We start from the raw sequence: 15908 nt of genomic DNA on the forward strand, positions 1-15908 counted from the left end.
GTCGCTGGCTTGAGCAAGGGGTCACTTGCTCTGCTGTAGCCCCCTACCCCCATCAAGGCATATATGAGAAAGCAGTCAATGAACAACTAAAGAAGCCACAATGAAGAATTGATGCTTTTTCATCTCTCTCTCTAATCCTGCCTGTCTGTCCCTCTCTCTGACTCACTCTCTGTCTTTGTCACAAAAAAGAAGAAACACACACAAAAAAGGGAGAAAACAATCAGCTTCCACAGAATTGATTTTAAATTGAATTATTTTAATCAAATATCCCAATCCTTCTGATCCTAAAATATATAGGGATCCTTTTGTTACTGAAGGAAAACAGAATGAAGCAGCTGATACTCTCACTGACTTCCTTGCTATTTGATAGTTATTGGGCATGGGGTGGAAGGAGGCTTTTGGTAAATGTTAAACCTCAGAAAAACTATAAGCTCAGAATGTTTGCAAATAAAGAGCTGTTACCACATTTTATGTTTGGCTTGGGCTGTAGAGACATGGAGAATTAATGAGTTCCACCAGGAGTCTCCTTTTAGTGGTTTCTCCAGCCTGTAAAGCTTTCTTCCGTGTAAGATTCCTGAGCAATGAAGGGTTGTAGTATGGAGAATTCTGAACCATCAGCGAGCTTAAACCAGTTGGCTTGTGAAAGAGTGTATTGTTCACGAGAGTCACAAATATCAACTGGAATGACAATAGGTTTTTGATGACTTATTTACGTAGGAAGATGAGAGATGTGGGGAGAACAGCAATAAAAAGCCCATGTTTAGAAACAGCCTTCAGCTTGTACATAAACCTCCAAGTCTCCAGGGTATGGACCAGGGGAGTCATGCTGAGCATATCAGAAAACAGAGGCACATTCATTACATATACTGCAGAAATCCGGCCTGCCTCATGGGCTCGGCCCTGTTTTTGACTTTCTTCCCGGGCACTTTGCTCAGAACCAGCTTAGGGTGGAGAGAGCATTATTAACAAAGGCTGTTGATGACTGTAATGAACAGTAATGACGATCCATTTAAGTGTTAGCCAGGCCCTGGGAGGCACCGACCTCCTGGAGATGGGTCTCACTAAGGTACAATTTTGAGGCTGTTGTGGGGTAAGTGGGTGATGTGGTTAATAAAAGGTTCCTCCAGGATACAGTAAAGTCCATCTCTCGTGCCAAGTATCCTGGCCAAGCTGCTCCCTTCAAGGGCAGCTGCATTCTTCATTGTTTGTTTCCACCTGGATGAATTGGTCCAGGCACTACACTTCTGATACGATAACTCCGTTGCTTGAAAGTCCATGCCAAAGACATTGCCTTGTGTTAGCACCCTGAGACAATAAATCATGAGCGTGAAGACAGTAGGAACTCTGAGCAAGCATTATCACATGCTGAGGGCTAGTAAACATGCATCTATTTGCAGTTTAAAAAGTTTAATACTAAAATGAGGGTATTTGTAGTTTTTCTCCATTATTGATTATGATAATATATCAATTTTAGACAGTTGATGTATATCAGGTATCTCATGCTAGGTTGAGAAGGAACTAGTATACATTTCTTACACTTTTGCAGTTCAAACTAATTTTAATTTGTCAGTGGTCCTTGACAAAATGGTCAGCTCGGCAGAAAGAAAAAGTACACCAATTATGTAATTCCTACAAGGAAGCACAATTCTCTTCTAAAGTATTTTCAGCCCAAATTTTGGGAAACCAACAATATATTGTTAATAGTTTGGTTAGGGTTCTCTTCATTGACAGATTCTTTTTTTAAAAAAAAACAAGTAACTTAAGAAATCCAACATTATTTATTATTTCTCTGGGCAATCATTTAATGGTAAGTCAAGGACTGTTGGCTTAAGCAGAAGAGTTATTATTATATTAATGGATAACTAAATAGTTATGGGAATGCCTCCAATAAGTTCAGGTTGTCTCCAAAACACATTTCTTGCCTGTTGGTCTTCTTTCTTTTCTTTCTCTGTCTTCTTTCTTTCTTTCTTTCTTTCTTCTTTCTTTCTTTCTTTCTTTCTTTCTTTCTTTCTTTCTTTCTTTCTTTCTTTCTTTCTTTCTTATGTCTTCCTTCCTTCCTTCCTTCCTTCCTTCCTTCCTTCCTTCCTTCCTTCCTTCCTTCCTTCCTTTCTTCCTTTCTCTCTCTTTCTCTCTGTCCCTCCCTCCCTCCCTCCCTCCCTCCCTCCCTCCCTCTTCCTTCCTTTCTCTCTCTCTCTCTCTTTCTTTCTTTTTTTAAAAATTCTTCCATCATTTTTTCTATGGCTGATCTAAACACTGGTTGCTTAATTCTTTTTTCCATTCTGAAATTAGATGCATCATTCCCAAAGCCTCTCCAGTAATGTATGAAAATTGCTTCTCAGGTCTCTGATTCCTTCTTCTCCCCTTGGATGTCTCCTTCCCTCCTAGAATCACGTGTTTCAGCCTCACTCTACTTTATTAGGAAATTTCCTCTCTGAATTTCTACCAATATATATTTCATACTTTTGGTAACTGTCTCCCATAGAAAAGACTTCAACTAGATTCCTAGTTTCCTGAGGACAAGTGCTCCCTGAAGTGAGTTTCACATATTCTAAGAGAAGAATGGGGAGGGGTAGGGACATTTTAAACAAAAGTTACAAATGGTCACAAACTTAAATGTTTCTGAGAATCAAGTATATGCTATAAATTAATGGATCAAGGGCTGATGAGGAACTTTGGAAGAGTGAAGCCTGGCTGTCTGACCTACCGAAACAGTCCTTAGTATCAGCTTCTGTTGATGTTGCCGCATGGGAATGTGGGTTCTGCATGATCAGACCTACTTTATCAAAAGAAACCAAAAATCTATATTTTGTGTGACATATCCCAATTTTAAAGTAATGGAAGCTAATTCAAACATTTTTAACTATATGGCGAACAACAACAACAAAACTCTATGGGCCAGATTTGGCCTATAAAACACTGCTTTAAAGTCTTTTTTTTTTTTTTTCTTTAAAGTCTTGAGAAAGAGGAATAGAACTCTGTTATTGGAATAGAACGATCCAAAATGTCAGGAAATGTGGTATGTAGACTTGTTTATTGTTCAATGGCCTGACTCTTCCACTTTTTTCTATCTATTCTTTGAATTTCTGTACATTATAGGCCTCTAGTGTGATTATACAGATGCTTCTAAGACCATCTCTCTATCATGCCAAATGTCAATATTACAATTACATGGTCATACCTGTGTGGCATTCATGACTCTTGAGTACTCTGTGATTTGGATACTCAGTATAGAGTGAAAATTACAGGCTCCATCTAACAATAGCTGTCATAGGATGATATTTTGAGCCTCAACATCTTAAACTGTCCTTGCAGAAGGCTCTACTTAGAAATATAAAGAGCGCACGTCTCCCGTTTTCTATTTCCATAGCTTTCCTAACACTGTAGTCTATCATGTCTGTACCTGACAGACTGAACGAAAGTGAAAGAACTTACTTGTTAGTTTAAAATTCTTTACAATGAAAGAGAGATGAAGAAGGGGAAATTTTTCTTCGTATTTTTTTTCTCCTTAAGCTAGAAAGGGGGAGAGACAGTCAGACAGACTCCCGCATGCGCCCAACCGGGATCCACCCCGCACGCCCACCAGGGGCGATGCTCTGTCCACCAGGGGGCGATGCTCTGCCCCTCCAGGGCTTCGCTCTGCTGTGACCAGAGCCACTCTAGCGCCTGGGGCGGAGGCCAAGGAGCCATCCCCAGCGCCCGGGCCATCTTTGCTCCAATGGAGCCTTGGCTGCGGGAGGGGAAGAGAGAGACAGAGAGGAAGGAGAGGGGGAGGGGTGGAGAAGCAGATGGGCGCTTCTCCTGTGTGCCCTGGCCGGGAATCAAACCCAGGACTTCTACACGCCAGGCCAACGCTCTACCACTGAGCCAACCGGCCAGGGCGGGGAAATTTTTCATTGTCTATTCAAAGTCTGCATGGAAATGCCAATATGGACAGCCATTTTTCCTGGAAGTCATAAGCCTCGAGGCTAATGTTTTTCCTTTTTTTTTTTTTTTTAACTTTCTGATGCTGCTCCTGTTTTCCCCAAACCATATTGTCTCCAATTCCCAGCTGCTCTCACCTGGGCTTTTGTCCATTTCCCCCAGAATTACTGAGGACTGCCAATGCCATGTCCATGTGGTTCCCAGAAGGGCGTGCAGAGAACCAGCTAGTGTGAGCTGAACCAGCTCCCCGCAGTGCTTCCTGGTCACTCGATCTATGAATGTGATCACTTTATTTTGACTCCTTCTGTGGCAGTGGTGGCCTAATGGCTTGGCAGTCAGCAGCAGAAGAATGTCATATGAAATTAAGGAAAATGTGAATATGCCTAAAATGTCAGGCTTCCCTTAAGATTTAGTTCAGTCACAAATGGAAGAGTAAGCCTGACCTGTGGTGGCACAGTGGATAAAATGTCGGCCTGGAATGCTGAGGTCGCTGGTTCAAATCCCTGGGCTTGCCTGGTCAAGGCACATATGGGAGTTGATGCTTCCTGCTCCTTTCCTGCTTCTCCCTCTCTCTTCTGTCCAAAATTAATAAATAAAATCTTTTTTAAAAAATGGAAGAGCAACATTTCCTAGCTCTTGAAGCATGATGGTGGTGTAAAAACTACAACAATATGTTTTCAGAGGTCTGGATGTATTGAGGGTCGAGTATTAAGATAAGCCTCATATTTTCTCTAAGATATTATAAAATAATTTATTTGAGTTTATATTTATTGCAATAGTAAGGTAATGTGCAACTTGAATATCACAAACTTTTATTACTAATATTCTGAGGGTGGTTATGTTAGTCGGGAGACAGAATCCACGCCACTTATTTAAACAATGAAGATTTAATATAAAGATTTGTTAACCAGGAATCAAGTTGTTACCTAGTAACTAGCAGGGTAAGAAGAGAACAATACTATATAAAGGAGCTGACAACTAACATTTCTAGGGTGAAATATCATAAAGAAGAAGTTTAAATTATTAAAACTTAGAAACTGCAGAAATGCCTTACAGAGTCGAAAATCAGATCTCCAAGAGAAGGCACAGCCAGACTGGTGATAATATGTGGTTAGGGACAGGGAGTGAGTCTGTTTTGCAAGTATTGAAGAACTATAAACTGGTTTCAACTGCTGCTACAGGAATACAGTGCTTCTGCTGGGACAAAGGAGTGTCGGGGTGGGGGGGGTATTGGGGGGGTGTTCACAGGCACCATGAGCAAACAGCAAGCCTTTAAAAAGGAGCAAGTCCTCTCTTCCTCCTCCAGCCATGCACTCTCCCTCCATCACCATTACTGGCAGAGCAAAACTCGGAGCCAGCTGGCGGGCAGAAGTGGGGTATGCAGAGTCTCAGGGCCAGTGCCGAAAAGCTGAGCAAAGAAAGAGCACTTCGAGGATAGAGACAATGGGTTAATACCTGGCACAACTAATGATGCCTGCTGGCTCCTTCAAAAGCTTATCATGGAAAAAAACTAGGTTTTGATTTTCCAGAAGTAAAATATGTCATTCAAATTTATTCCAAAAAAATTCTAGGAAAGGATGGATTTTGAATCAACTTTTAAAGAACCATTGGTTCAGTATAACAGTTTAGTTTTTTATTTCTGGTTTTCAGGAAAAAATATATTGAATAAGTCAATTTTGCCCCCAAACTTACACTTTCTCAAAAAAAATTTTTCTCATAAGAAAGGATCCTAAAATTTGAAATATTACTATTAGAATTCATTTTCAATTACAACTATTATTAAATTACAACTATATCTCAATTAGTATTAGGTTTGCATGTGAATAAAAGACTCTTAAAAATGGCTATAATATAATAGATATTTATTTCTTGTATGCACCTAAAGCCCAAGGAAGGTACTTATATGGTAGTTCCAAACTTATCAGGGTCTTAAGTCCATCCACGTCTCTGCTCTGTTGTGCTGAGATTACTTGAATGTGATCTAGTCCAATATGGTTGCTAAAGCTCCAGCCATCACATCCATGTTCCAAGCATCAGTATGAAGGTAGGAAAGAGGAATAAGTTGTACTCCTACATTTTAAGAAGAGTTCTTACAAGTTGGACATACTATATGAAGGAGCCTATAGATTTCACAGCCTATAGCTGGGAAATCATGTGCCCAGCTATAAATTGGTACTCTCTTAATTTGAGTGAGTTGGGCAGAATAACTGATAGTAAGGAACTAGCTATCTCTGCTAGACTCTGGGAGAGATCTTACCTCATCAATCATAAGCCTTGATGTGAAAAACATCTCTCAGCTCCTTTTTGAAAGTGAGACTCCACAGGTAAAGAATACTGAGGGCACTGGGCAGGAGAGAGTAGAGTCCGCTGCACAGGGTAGATGGAGGATATTAAAGACAAACATCTATCTTAGAGTTTAGCTCAGAACCACCATTAGCCCAAACTCCATCTTTGGTTTTTCTTCATTTGTCCATTTAAAGAATTTAGATTCTATACTAACAAGGAAGGGCTCATGTATCACATATTTATTTTAATCCAGAGGACTAAATTATTTTTTTAAAAGATGTATCTTTCCCCTCTTTTATAGAGAAACAGCTTCTAATGCCAAGATGGCTTTTGGGTTTCCATGGTTATTATATTCATCTTTGTGAGTTTGTCTCTCCCCTCCCATGAGTCCCAAAGGGCATGGAAAACGGTACTATACTGATAAAACACAATGCCTTCCAAGACACTCTTTAAATCTTCTATGTACAAATATAGTCAAAATGAATAATCCAGGCCAATTGGAGTGAGCATTTCTTCATGGATGCTTAGGGTAAAACTAGCTGGCTTTGCAAAGTGGTTCTCATTATAAAGTGGCAACATTTATTTACAATGTGTCTGGGTGACAGGTCAATTTCTTAAATGATTTAAGTATATGTATTTTGTACTTTCTAGAATTTTTGCTTTGAGAACTAAGTTATAGAATAAGAGCAGCTGACCATGCCGCGCTGTGTCAGGATCACTGGCAGAAACTCCATAAATGTTTCAGTGTCCAAAAATTTCACTCGATACCAGCTACCTCATCTTTAATATTTTGATACCTTTAATCACAATAAGACAGAAACTTCAGGACTTTGGAGGAGGAAAGAGATGATAGAAAGAAAAAAGATGAAGACTCCATTGGGAATTTTATGATGCTTATTGTGTTTGCTTCAAAGAAAATACATATCTGTAGTGCACACACACCTCTGCCAGCATAAAGAGCTGATCCTAGTCCCACTGGTGAAGCGGCTGCACCCTCAACACCAGCTGGCCTCTTTGGGCAGCCTGCACTTTCACCCTGCACCCCAGGTCTCCCTCGTGTCCTTCCCTACCCAGGGTTAGTAATGTAGGTTTCTCTTAAGAAGGTTGGTGAGAACAGGAAAAGGATCTGCATTGCACACCGGGTAAGGGAAACTTCGTCTATTGTAGAAAACTACTAACAGCAAAATAAACGATCCCTGTCACTTAAAGAAAAACACTGTCTTCAGTAGCCCCAATCTGTTTCTCCTGCTTTTTCCATCGCAGAGGTGGCTCTTCTTCTGGGCCCTCTTCCCTCCTCCCTCTTTCCTCTTCCTTCTCCCGAAGGCTGGTGGCGGTTGGGGGTGGGAGGTGTTCCATACCTTCCCCTGGGGCACATGAATCATCCATTAACGCGGGGATAAAAATGAAAGAGAAGAAGCTCCGCGGGGGGAATGTTCTGCAGAGTGAATAATGGAAAGAGCTGAGGGCTGGGGCCAAGGAGAGCTGGGATGAATTCCCAGGACTGTCATTTAGAAACTGACTGTCTTGGGCAAGTTATTCGTCTTTTCTGAGTCACAGTTTCTTCACTTATAACATTGAAATAGTAATACCAGCCTCATAATCATTTGAGACTTAAATTATGTATATAAAAAACTAGTACGATATCCGATGCATAGTTTGGTGTTCAATAAATGTTAGTTCTCTTACTTAATCAGAAAGGAAGTAGAGGGGTTGTTGGGGCAAGTCATGGGGCTTCCTCAGTATTCGGATCTGCTGGGAACAGAGGGTGTGTGTAGGAGAGAGGGAGAGAGAGAGAGGGAGGGAGAGAGATTGCAAACAAATTTAAAGGAAGTCAGTTAATTTGAGTGCATTGATTTTTCCAATCTGTTTTAACTACTTTTGGTATCTGAAACTTCCTGGTATCAAGAAAAAGGGGAAAATAACCAGGAGATCCTGGGTGAACAAAGCAGAGTGGTTTGGGGGGTTATTTCAGCCATTTGCCATTAAAACCTAATGAAATAATACCAGATACCTTGTGTTCTCTAGGTCCACTTTCTCCTTTGGATGGTGCTGATCCAGTGATAAATTTTGTTTCTCTAAGCTTCATATTCTGTGCTGGCCACTCTGGAGCCAACACATTCTTTTGTCACATGTGTTAATACCACTGTCTTAAGATCTGTCACAATGAAAAATCACTTCCTTTTCTGTGCCAGACCTGATCTGATAGTCCTAACTACAAAGATGCAGACCTTTCTTGGCACCAAACTGCAGGAACCGGGCACTGGTCTCACCGCTCTTCTGGCCCTTTATGGAGCAGAGTGCCCAAACAAAGTTTTGGTGTTACTAGCACTGGCGTCCTTGCTCTGCCTGAACTCGAGCGTCTGCCACGGTCAGCTGTCTGTGGTTGGGAACGGATACTGCAAAGCATCTAATCCAGATCCAGGTCAGCCTTCAGGTAGAGAACCTGGTCCTAAGACTTCCGAAAAAATAATCTTTTTCTTGGGGTGGGGTTAGATTTAGACCCAGGTACAATAGTCTCACGTCTTTCCTCAGGGTAAAAACTCCTTAGGCTTTTTCCCATAATGAGATCTGTAAAGCCAGGGGGCACGGCCAGGGCCACCACTACAGCAGCCTGGCCCATGCAGGTTCGCATTGGATTCGGACAGTCGGTAAAGAAACAACGGAGCCACAAACTGGTGGGCCATAGTCTTTCATTCTAGCTTGCACCCAGTGGGCAAGTAAAAACACACACTGGGCTCCAAAACCCAGTCACATTCAGTGCTCACAAAGCCACTGACTTATCCGAGTTTCCTAGAATCAAAGGTTTCTAGCTCACCAGCCTTATTCTCCTCAGTTCCCCATTTCCTTCCTTATCCCAGATACAAACTCTACACAAACTGGCATCTCACTCAGCACTCCGCCATCTTGGCTGCTTCTCCTGGTCACATGGCCTCTTTCTGCTCTCTGCTCTGCTCCCTCTGCTCTCTCATGCTAATCATCCCAGGAACCAAAAGCGCAAGCTCCCGCTCCGTCCTCATTTTATAGTGTAGAAATCCAAATCTTTAATCCAATATACAAAACAGGGAAGTCTCTAATACAAAGACACTTCTCTGAGGCATGATTGGATTGTACCGCCCCACATCAAAACGGGTGGGAAAGGCCTAATCCCAAAACCAAGCCCCAGGCTACAAGGATTCCACCTGCCCACAGAGACACACATTAATATCACCTGGGCGACGGCCTCCTCGTGGGCAGCGCCGTCTTTAACAAAGTGAGCATAATATATTTTATCTGCCCAACAAGATCTTATTGGTCCTTTCTTTTGGCTTGGTTGGGAATACGACTGGCCATGTTTTTATAAAAAAATATTTGGGAGATAGGTAGGTAGACAGATACATCTACATATACCAAATAGGATGGTGAGCATGATAGCTACACAAAGAGCATCCAGCAAGATCTGAGCTGCGTCCCAGAGAAGAGGGGCATCTATCCCACCAGGAAGGTCACAGGCCTGAGCTGCATTCTTGGTTTGACAGTTGTGGCCACAATTTTTTAAAACTCCATTCCCGCAATAAAGCAAAGTGGACACCTGGCAGGTATTAAGACATTTACATCCCCCCCCCCGAGAGTTTTCATAATATGTTCATAATACTTCATAATATGTTCATAACAGTTACTGTTGAATTGCTTTCTCTGTAGGTGTTCTTAACCTTAGACCTGTGGACACTCAAGACATCTGGCATCTTATTCTCTCATACATAAAATGTATATAACAAGTAAAAATATTTGATAAATTATTTCAGTAAAACTAGTTTCACTTGCTGTATTATTCCATACGTAGGTGGGACATAATACTGAAACTAAGAGACATTGACAAGAGTGTGGTGGTTACGGGGGGGAGGGGGGAATGGGAGAGGGATAGGGGGTGGGGAGGGGCACAAAGACAACAAGATAGAAGGTGACAGAGGACAATCTGACTTTGGGTGGTGGGTATGCAACATAATTGAACGACAAGATAACCTAGACTTGTTATCTTTGAATATATGTATCCTGATTTATTGATGTCACCCCATTAAAAAAATAAAATTATAAAAAAAAAAACAAAAAAAAAACTAGTTTCACTTGTAATAGTAAGAATTTTATTTTTTTACCCTTAAAATCATTATCTGTAAGCTTGAAAGGCTGTCAAAGGGCCCCTTGGCACTAGAACGTTAAGAATCCCTAAGGTAGTGGGGAAGGTCTTTCACATCGTCCGTGGTTTCAGTCATCCAGCCTGTCCAGGGTTTGGTTCTCTCCGCTGTGATCTCACCACCACACCCCCGTGGTTTATGTCTTATGCGTCTATGCTGTGCTGCAAATGTCGATCCTCCTTTGAGCAGAATACTAGTTTCAATTCAAAAACAGTGCGATTTATAATGGCGATTTTCTTCATATTTAACATTTACTGAAAAAATCCTATGTGCTAGCATTTGTGCTAGGCAAAGCAGACACTAGGTTAAAAAAACCAAACAAACCTGGTTTTTTTTTTAATCAACTTTTAATCTAACAGGGGTTAGTGTGTGTGTGTGTGTGTGTGTGTGTGTGTGTAATAACTTCTTGAATTGTTTCCCCCACAGATCTTGGAGGCACCTGGGGTTTATTGGGGACTTCCCAGTGTTCCAGACTGCTGCCCTGCAATGAAGCTGTGAGTCATGGTCTGTAGGTCTAAGGTACTGATGACAATGAGTGTCCTAGCCATCCTGATCCGCTCTGCTATAGGAAGAAGCCCCAAGTGAATCGGGGCTGAAATCAGAGCAAGGACCAGAGAAGGATTTCGTTGTGAATGGAAAGAGGAAAGGAGAAAGGGGTTTCCAAAAAAGCGCAGCAGGCTTTCCACAGTTTTAAAGAACCTACCTTCCTTATCAACCAAGCTGTTCTAGCAGGTGACATCGATTCTAGCCTTTTGCCAGAAATAGAGCAGGTCAATCTTGGTGCAAAAACAAAGACAAATCCTCAGAAAAACAGACCTGGAACTGTGATACTCTCCAAACAGTCCAGTAAGAGAACGATGTCGGAAAGCCAGCCCAGCCCACCTGTGATCCCGTCTCGCAGGCCTGGATTCCGGATATGCTATATCTGCGGCCGAGAATTTGGGTCCCAATCACTAGCCATTCATGAGCCTCAGTGCTTGGAGAAGTGGCATATTGAAAACAGCAAGCTGCCCAAACACCTGAGGAGGCCAGAGCCCTCCAAACCACAGCCTCTAGGCAGCAGTGGGTCCTATTCCCTGCAGGCGGCGAACGAGGCCGCGTTCCAGAGTTCCCAGGCTCAGCTGCTGCCCTGTGACACCTGCGGCCGCACTTTCTTGCCAGATCGTCTCCTCGTTCACCAGAGAAGCTGCAAGCCCAAGGGTAAGGGGCCGGGAGCACCAAACCCCAACAGTTCTAATGATTTTACCAGTTTTAAGAAAGCTCCTGGTGGCACCCCAGCTCGACCAAGGACTGTCATCTGTTACATTTGTGGTAGGGACTTTGGCACCCTCTCCCTTCCTATTCATGAGCCCAAATGCCTGGAGAAGTGGAAGATGGAAAATGACCGGCTCCCCAGGGAGCTCCGCCGCCCACTCCCACAGAAGCCTCCGCCCCTCCTAACTGGGGAGGAGCCAAGTCCGGCTTCGCTCGTGCCCTGCCCGAATTGTGGCCGGACCTTTGCCCCTGACCGCCTTCCCATACACCAGAGAAGTTGTAAAGCTCCTCCAAGTTCCGCTCAAGTTCAGAATTTGACGTTAGAGGGCAAAGGTAGCCTAAAAGAGTCCACTAATGTCAAGCAACAAAGGAACACGACAGCACCCACTGTGACCAATAAGGTAATTCATGTGCATTGGGTGGACCTGGGAGAACATTCTGCTTCCAGGGGAGAAACGGCCCTAGAATCAACTGCCTCAACCTCTAGAATGGTTTCTTTCAGTGCCTTATTCTGACTCAATGCTGCCTGTCCAAGCTGACCCCCTGGCCAACTCTAGGGGCTGTATCTTTGTTGGCAAAGTAGACATAAGAACATCCTTGCCTGGTGGGTTCTTAGTCCTCTTCCATTCTGCTGCCTTAGAGAGAGAGAGAGAGAGAGAGAGAGAGAGAGAGAGAGAGAGAGAGAGAGATGGACTTTTTTTTTTTCTTCCCTGATCCCTCATACCAATAATCCTTGGAAGAGACTGTTATTTGAAAATGAGTCATTAATGCTATGTCTACATTACAAAGCTATAATTCCTGTTCCAAAAGCCAATATTTATTACCAGTTTATTTTAGTCATCTACCTTAGGAATTCACTTTTGGCAATGCTGGGTTATGCTGAGTTTATCTTACTAAAATAGAATCTGTGTCAAAAACCCCAAATGACTTTAGCAATAATTAAACACTGGAGCACTTGCAGAAATAGACATGCTCTGTGAATACAGCATGTTTTCTTTTAATAGTTACATGATCGTAGTATGTGGGGAACTAACCCCAGCATAGACACGCAAGCAGCTAGTTGTATGTTCGTGATTCTGGGAGGCGCCGACTTCCCGCTGCTGCTCTGTGCCTTGTGTTCAGGTTGGACACCACTCCCCGACTCCCCACTTGGGCAACTGTAAATAAGGATGACCCAGGAGTTCCCAATCATATGATGAAATGTTGGGCCTTCACCTGAAGTTTCTTCATCAACCAGGATTGGGAAGGATGCTTATGAGGGCGGCTACCTGAAAAACAGGGCATGATCTGTGGACTCTGTCCTGCCATTAAGCCAAAGGGTTGGATGTGCTGGCCTCTAGCACACCTTACAGAGTGTCAAATCGTGAGAAACAGGAAGTGGTCAAAGTTTTTTTTCTCTGTGGCTTGCCACTTGAAATGCCTGCCTGCAGGGTCTTTAAATGGCTGCTTTTGGGAAACTAAGGTTACTCGAGCTACTGTAAAGGATTAAACCAGAGAGAGTATGTATGTGGGAGGGGAGAGTGAGCAGGGGGATCTTTTATTTTTAATCCATTTTTCCCCTTACTTTTTGCATTGTATTATTTTGGCAAGTGCATAATACTTTTCCCTAACTTCCATATTTAAAATGAAATTAGTATGGACTTACTGGTTTATAAGATTTCAAGTCAGAGGGCTCAGACTTACTGGTTTATAAGATTTCAAGACAATGATCCTAAGGCTGAAAAGTCAGACTAACAGAAGCTGCGTAAGTTTTCCGATGAACACTGAAGAAAGAATGGGTGGTTTCTTTGCCGAATGAAAACCCAAGCCCTTCAGTGTGGCATGGACTTCAGGCTGGTCTCATAAACATGATCTGTTTTTCCCATCTTCTGGCTGTTGCTTTTCTTCCAAAACATGTGAGGTCTGGATTCAAAGAGCAAAAGGATCGTGTCTCAGGGTCATAATCAGAAACTCTGTTAGTGTATGACTTTCAGCCCCGTTTTCTGATTGTATGCATTTACTTCAAATGCTCTCATTACAGATCTTGAGATAAGGAAGAGTGTGGTGGAGATTCTTGGGCTTGTTGTTATAACACATACTTTGTGCTCCCAAGAGTGGAGCCAACAGGCTGAGCACAGCATGTTCTCACTCAGTCACGACTGCTACAAGGGCTGGCCTGGGCCCACGGCTTCACAAGAAGACACCTCCTGACTCACGCAGTCGTCTGGAAGGGAAAATGTCAGAAGGAGAGGCCAGCGATGGCCCTCGGCGACTCCTGCGTTTAGATCAGTGTGAGGGGGAGCGCAGCAGAACAAGGGCATCTAGAGGACATGGCTGTGTCAAAGCACAGTTAACCCTCCTCCCAGACCCGAAAAGGCACGTGTCAGTGAGAACCTGGCGCCCACAGCTGTCAGATGTGTGCTGGCCTGTTTGGGGACCATGCAGGCTTTAGTGGAGGTCACAGAAAGGTCATCTAATTTAAGGTCCCTTTAGTTGCTAGACTTACAGCAAGCTTGGTTTAATTACAGTGGAGAAATCTCCTAGGCTTCAGAGAAGCCTAAGGTTCTTGAAGCAATGGAGACTCTATTCCTTCACTAAAAAAGATGTTTTCCATGTGACGATGCTCTCAGCAGAGAGCCTCTCCTGGGTGCTGTAGTTTTCTCTTTTGCTTACAATTTGATCCTGTCTATTGATGTTTCTCTTTCTTTATATCATTTAAAATTTAGATAGTACAGGGAATCATCCATTTTCCGTAAAGAGCACTGCCCTATGCATTATTAGATTTCAGAATTTCATCTGCCTGTGACGGTCGACTTTTGGCTGACCATGATGCACACGCATTCTTTTCACAGTTCAAATGTTTGTTTCATTTCTTCTCTTGTCCGTTAGAACAATTTCCCTCTGGCATCCTTGATCTGACTTCCTATTAGAATCAATGATCTTGCCTGATGTTCTCAAGGGGCTCGGACTTATAGTGAATTCAGGTGAGAAAATAATTTCAGAACCATGATCACAGTACTTGGAAAACAATTCACTCCAGCTGGGCAACTATGACTGTTTTGCTGGCAGAGTGATCTTCCAGCATAGACTGGCTCACTTCTCTTATGACACAGATGCTTCTGTCACCTTTCAGTCATTTCTAAACATAAACAAATGCCACCAAGGCTAGTTGTCTGCCACGGCCTCAGTGGGTACTCTGGGAGAGCTCTGCTCTGCTCTGTAACCACTAAACAGGCTTGAGCTGTCCTGTTGCTTCCCATTCAAAATGCAGAGCTGCATTCACTCCTACTGATCTGAAAAGAAAGTTGTAAAGTATACTAAGTAATATGTAAGAGGAATAAAGCCTTCCACACCAGAAGCGGAGTTAACAGCGGGCGCACCGGGCACACACCCTGGGCCCCGACTTCTGAAAGGGCCCCGCAAAACCCCAACTTGACACTTTTTTCTAATGACACCAAGTTTGGTTTCATGTGTGCAATTTTAACATTGATAGTACATAATATTTTTTATTTATTTAAAAATATGGTTAACATGTATTTTTATTCTCTCTTTCTTTTCTTTAAGGGGCCCAAAATTTTCTTCTGCACCTGGAGCCTCAACCAACCTTAATCTACCTCTGTTCCACGCGGATTTTTATTTAGAAGCTGTGACTGCCCTGGCTGGGCTTGTGGTTCTCCCAGTACATGGTGTCACCAGCAGCACTGAATTGCCTTTCTTTCCTCTGAAAGTAGGAAAGTCTGAATAAGTAATATTCAATTCAGCAAGATTTTAATAGCGGTATTAACCCCAGGTGAAATTTTGATGTATAATATAGGAAATCATAGATTAGAATTTTGAATTTTAATATTATATTTACTTAGTGAGATCCTTTGATGTCTACTTCAGTAAGTAGTTTCCTAAGTGACGCTGAGGAGTACAGTAACAGAGGTCATTATTGCTCCATTTTAATATGAGTGCATAAATTTTAATGTTTGCATTAAATATTTGGAAAAAATATTTCCTTTCCTGGAAACCAGTGGTATTTCATTTTTTTGGCTTTAGGCCTTTTCTGGCTAAATGGAACCCAGATTACAGAGTTAATTAAATGTAACTACAAACTGAAGTGAAGCCTTTGTCTAATTATCTTTTATTGGTTAGATCATACTTGGGGTTATTTCCTTACGATTATGCTTGTAACATGCGAAACACCTTTCCTGGAAATCCTTCACTATGTTACAAAGTAGACATTCTTTTTCTTTAGAGAAACTATCTTTTCTGTAAATGATTGTCTCTCAATGGAGTTTTAATCTACCTTGGACA

General features: G+C 42.4%; 1 protein-coding gene across 3 annotated transcripts in view; it reads left to right on the top strand.

Moving 5' to 3' along the window:
• The window catches only part of LOC136336355 (zinc finger protein 474-like), a 59311-nt gene that overhangs the window by 19466 nt on the left and 23937 nt on the right, over positions 1 to 15908 (top strand). Inside the window, exons 2-4 of one of the 3 annotated variants that reach the window (XR_010731433.1) lie at positions 10803 to 12031; positions 14499 to 14593; positions 15174 to 15849. Coding sequence is in view for 2 of the 3 variants with exons in the window: in XM_066277942.1 (XP_066134039.1) it covers positions 11009 to 12031; positions 15174 to 15218 (1068 nt within the window). In the remaining variant the exon portion in view is untranslated. Of the gene's footprint in view, positions 1 to 10802; positions 12032 to 14498; positions 14594 to 15173; positions 15850 to 15908 lie in introns of those variants that run through there. The other 2 variants (XM_066277942.1, XM_066277941.1) reach the window with 2 other exon arrangements.

This window comes from Saccopteryx bilineata, chromosome 4 (genome assembly GCF_036850765.1).
Source record: "Saccopteryx bilineata isolate mSacBil1 chromosome 4, mSacBil1_pri_phased_curated, whole genome shotgun sequence".
Taxonomy (NCBI): domain Eukaryota; kingdom Metazoa; phylum Chordata; class Mammalia; order Chiroptera; family Emballonuridae; genus Saccopteryx; species Saccopteryx bilineata.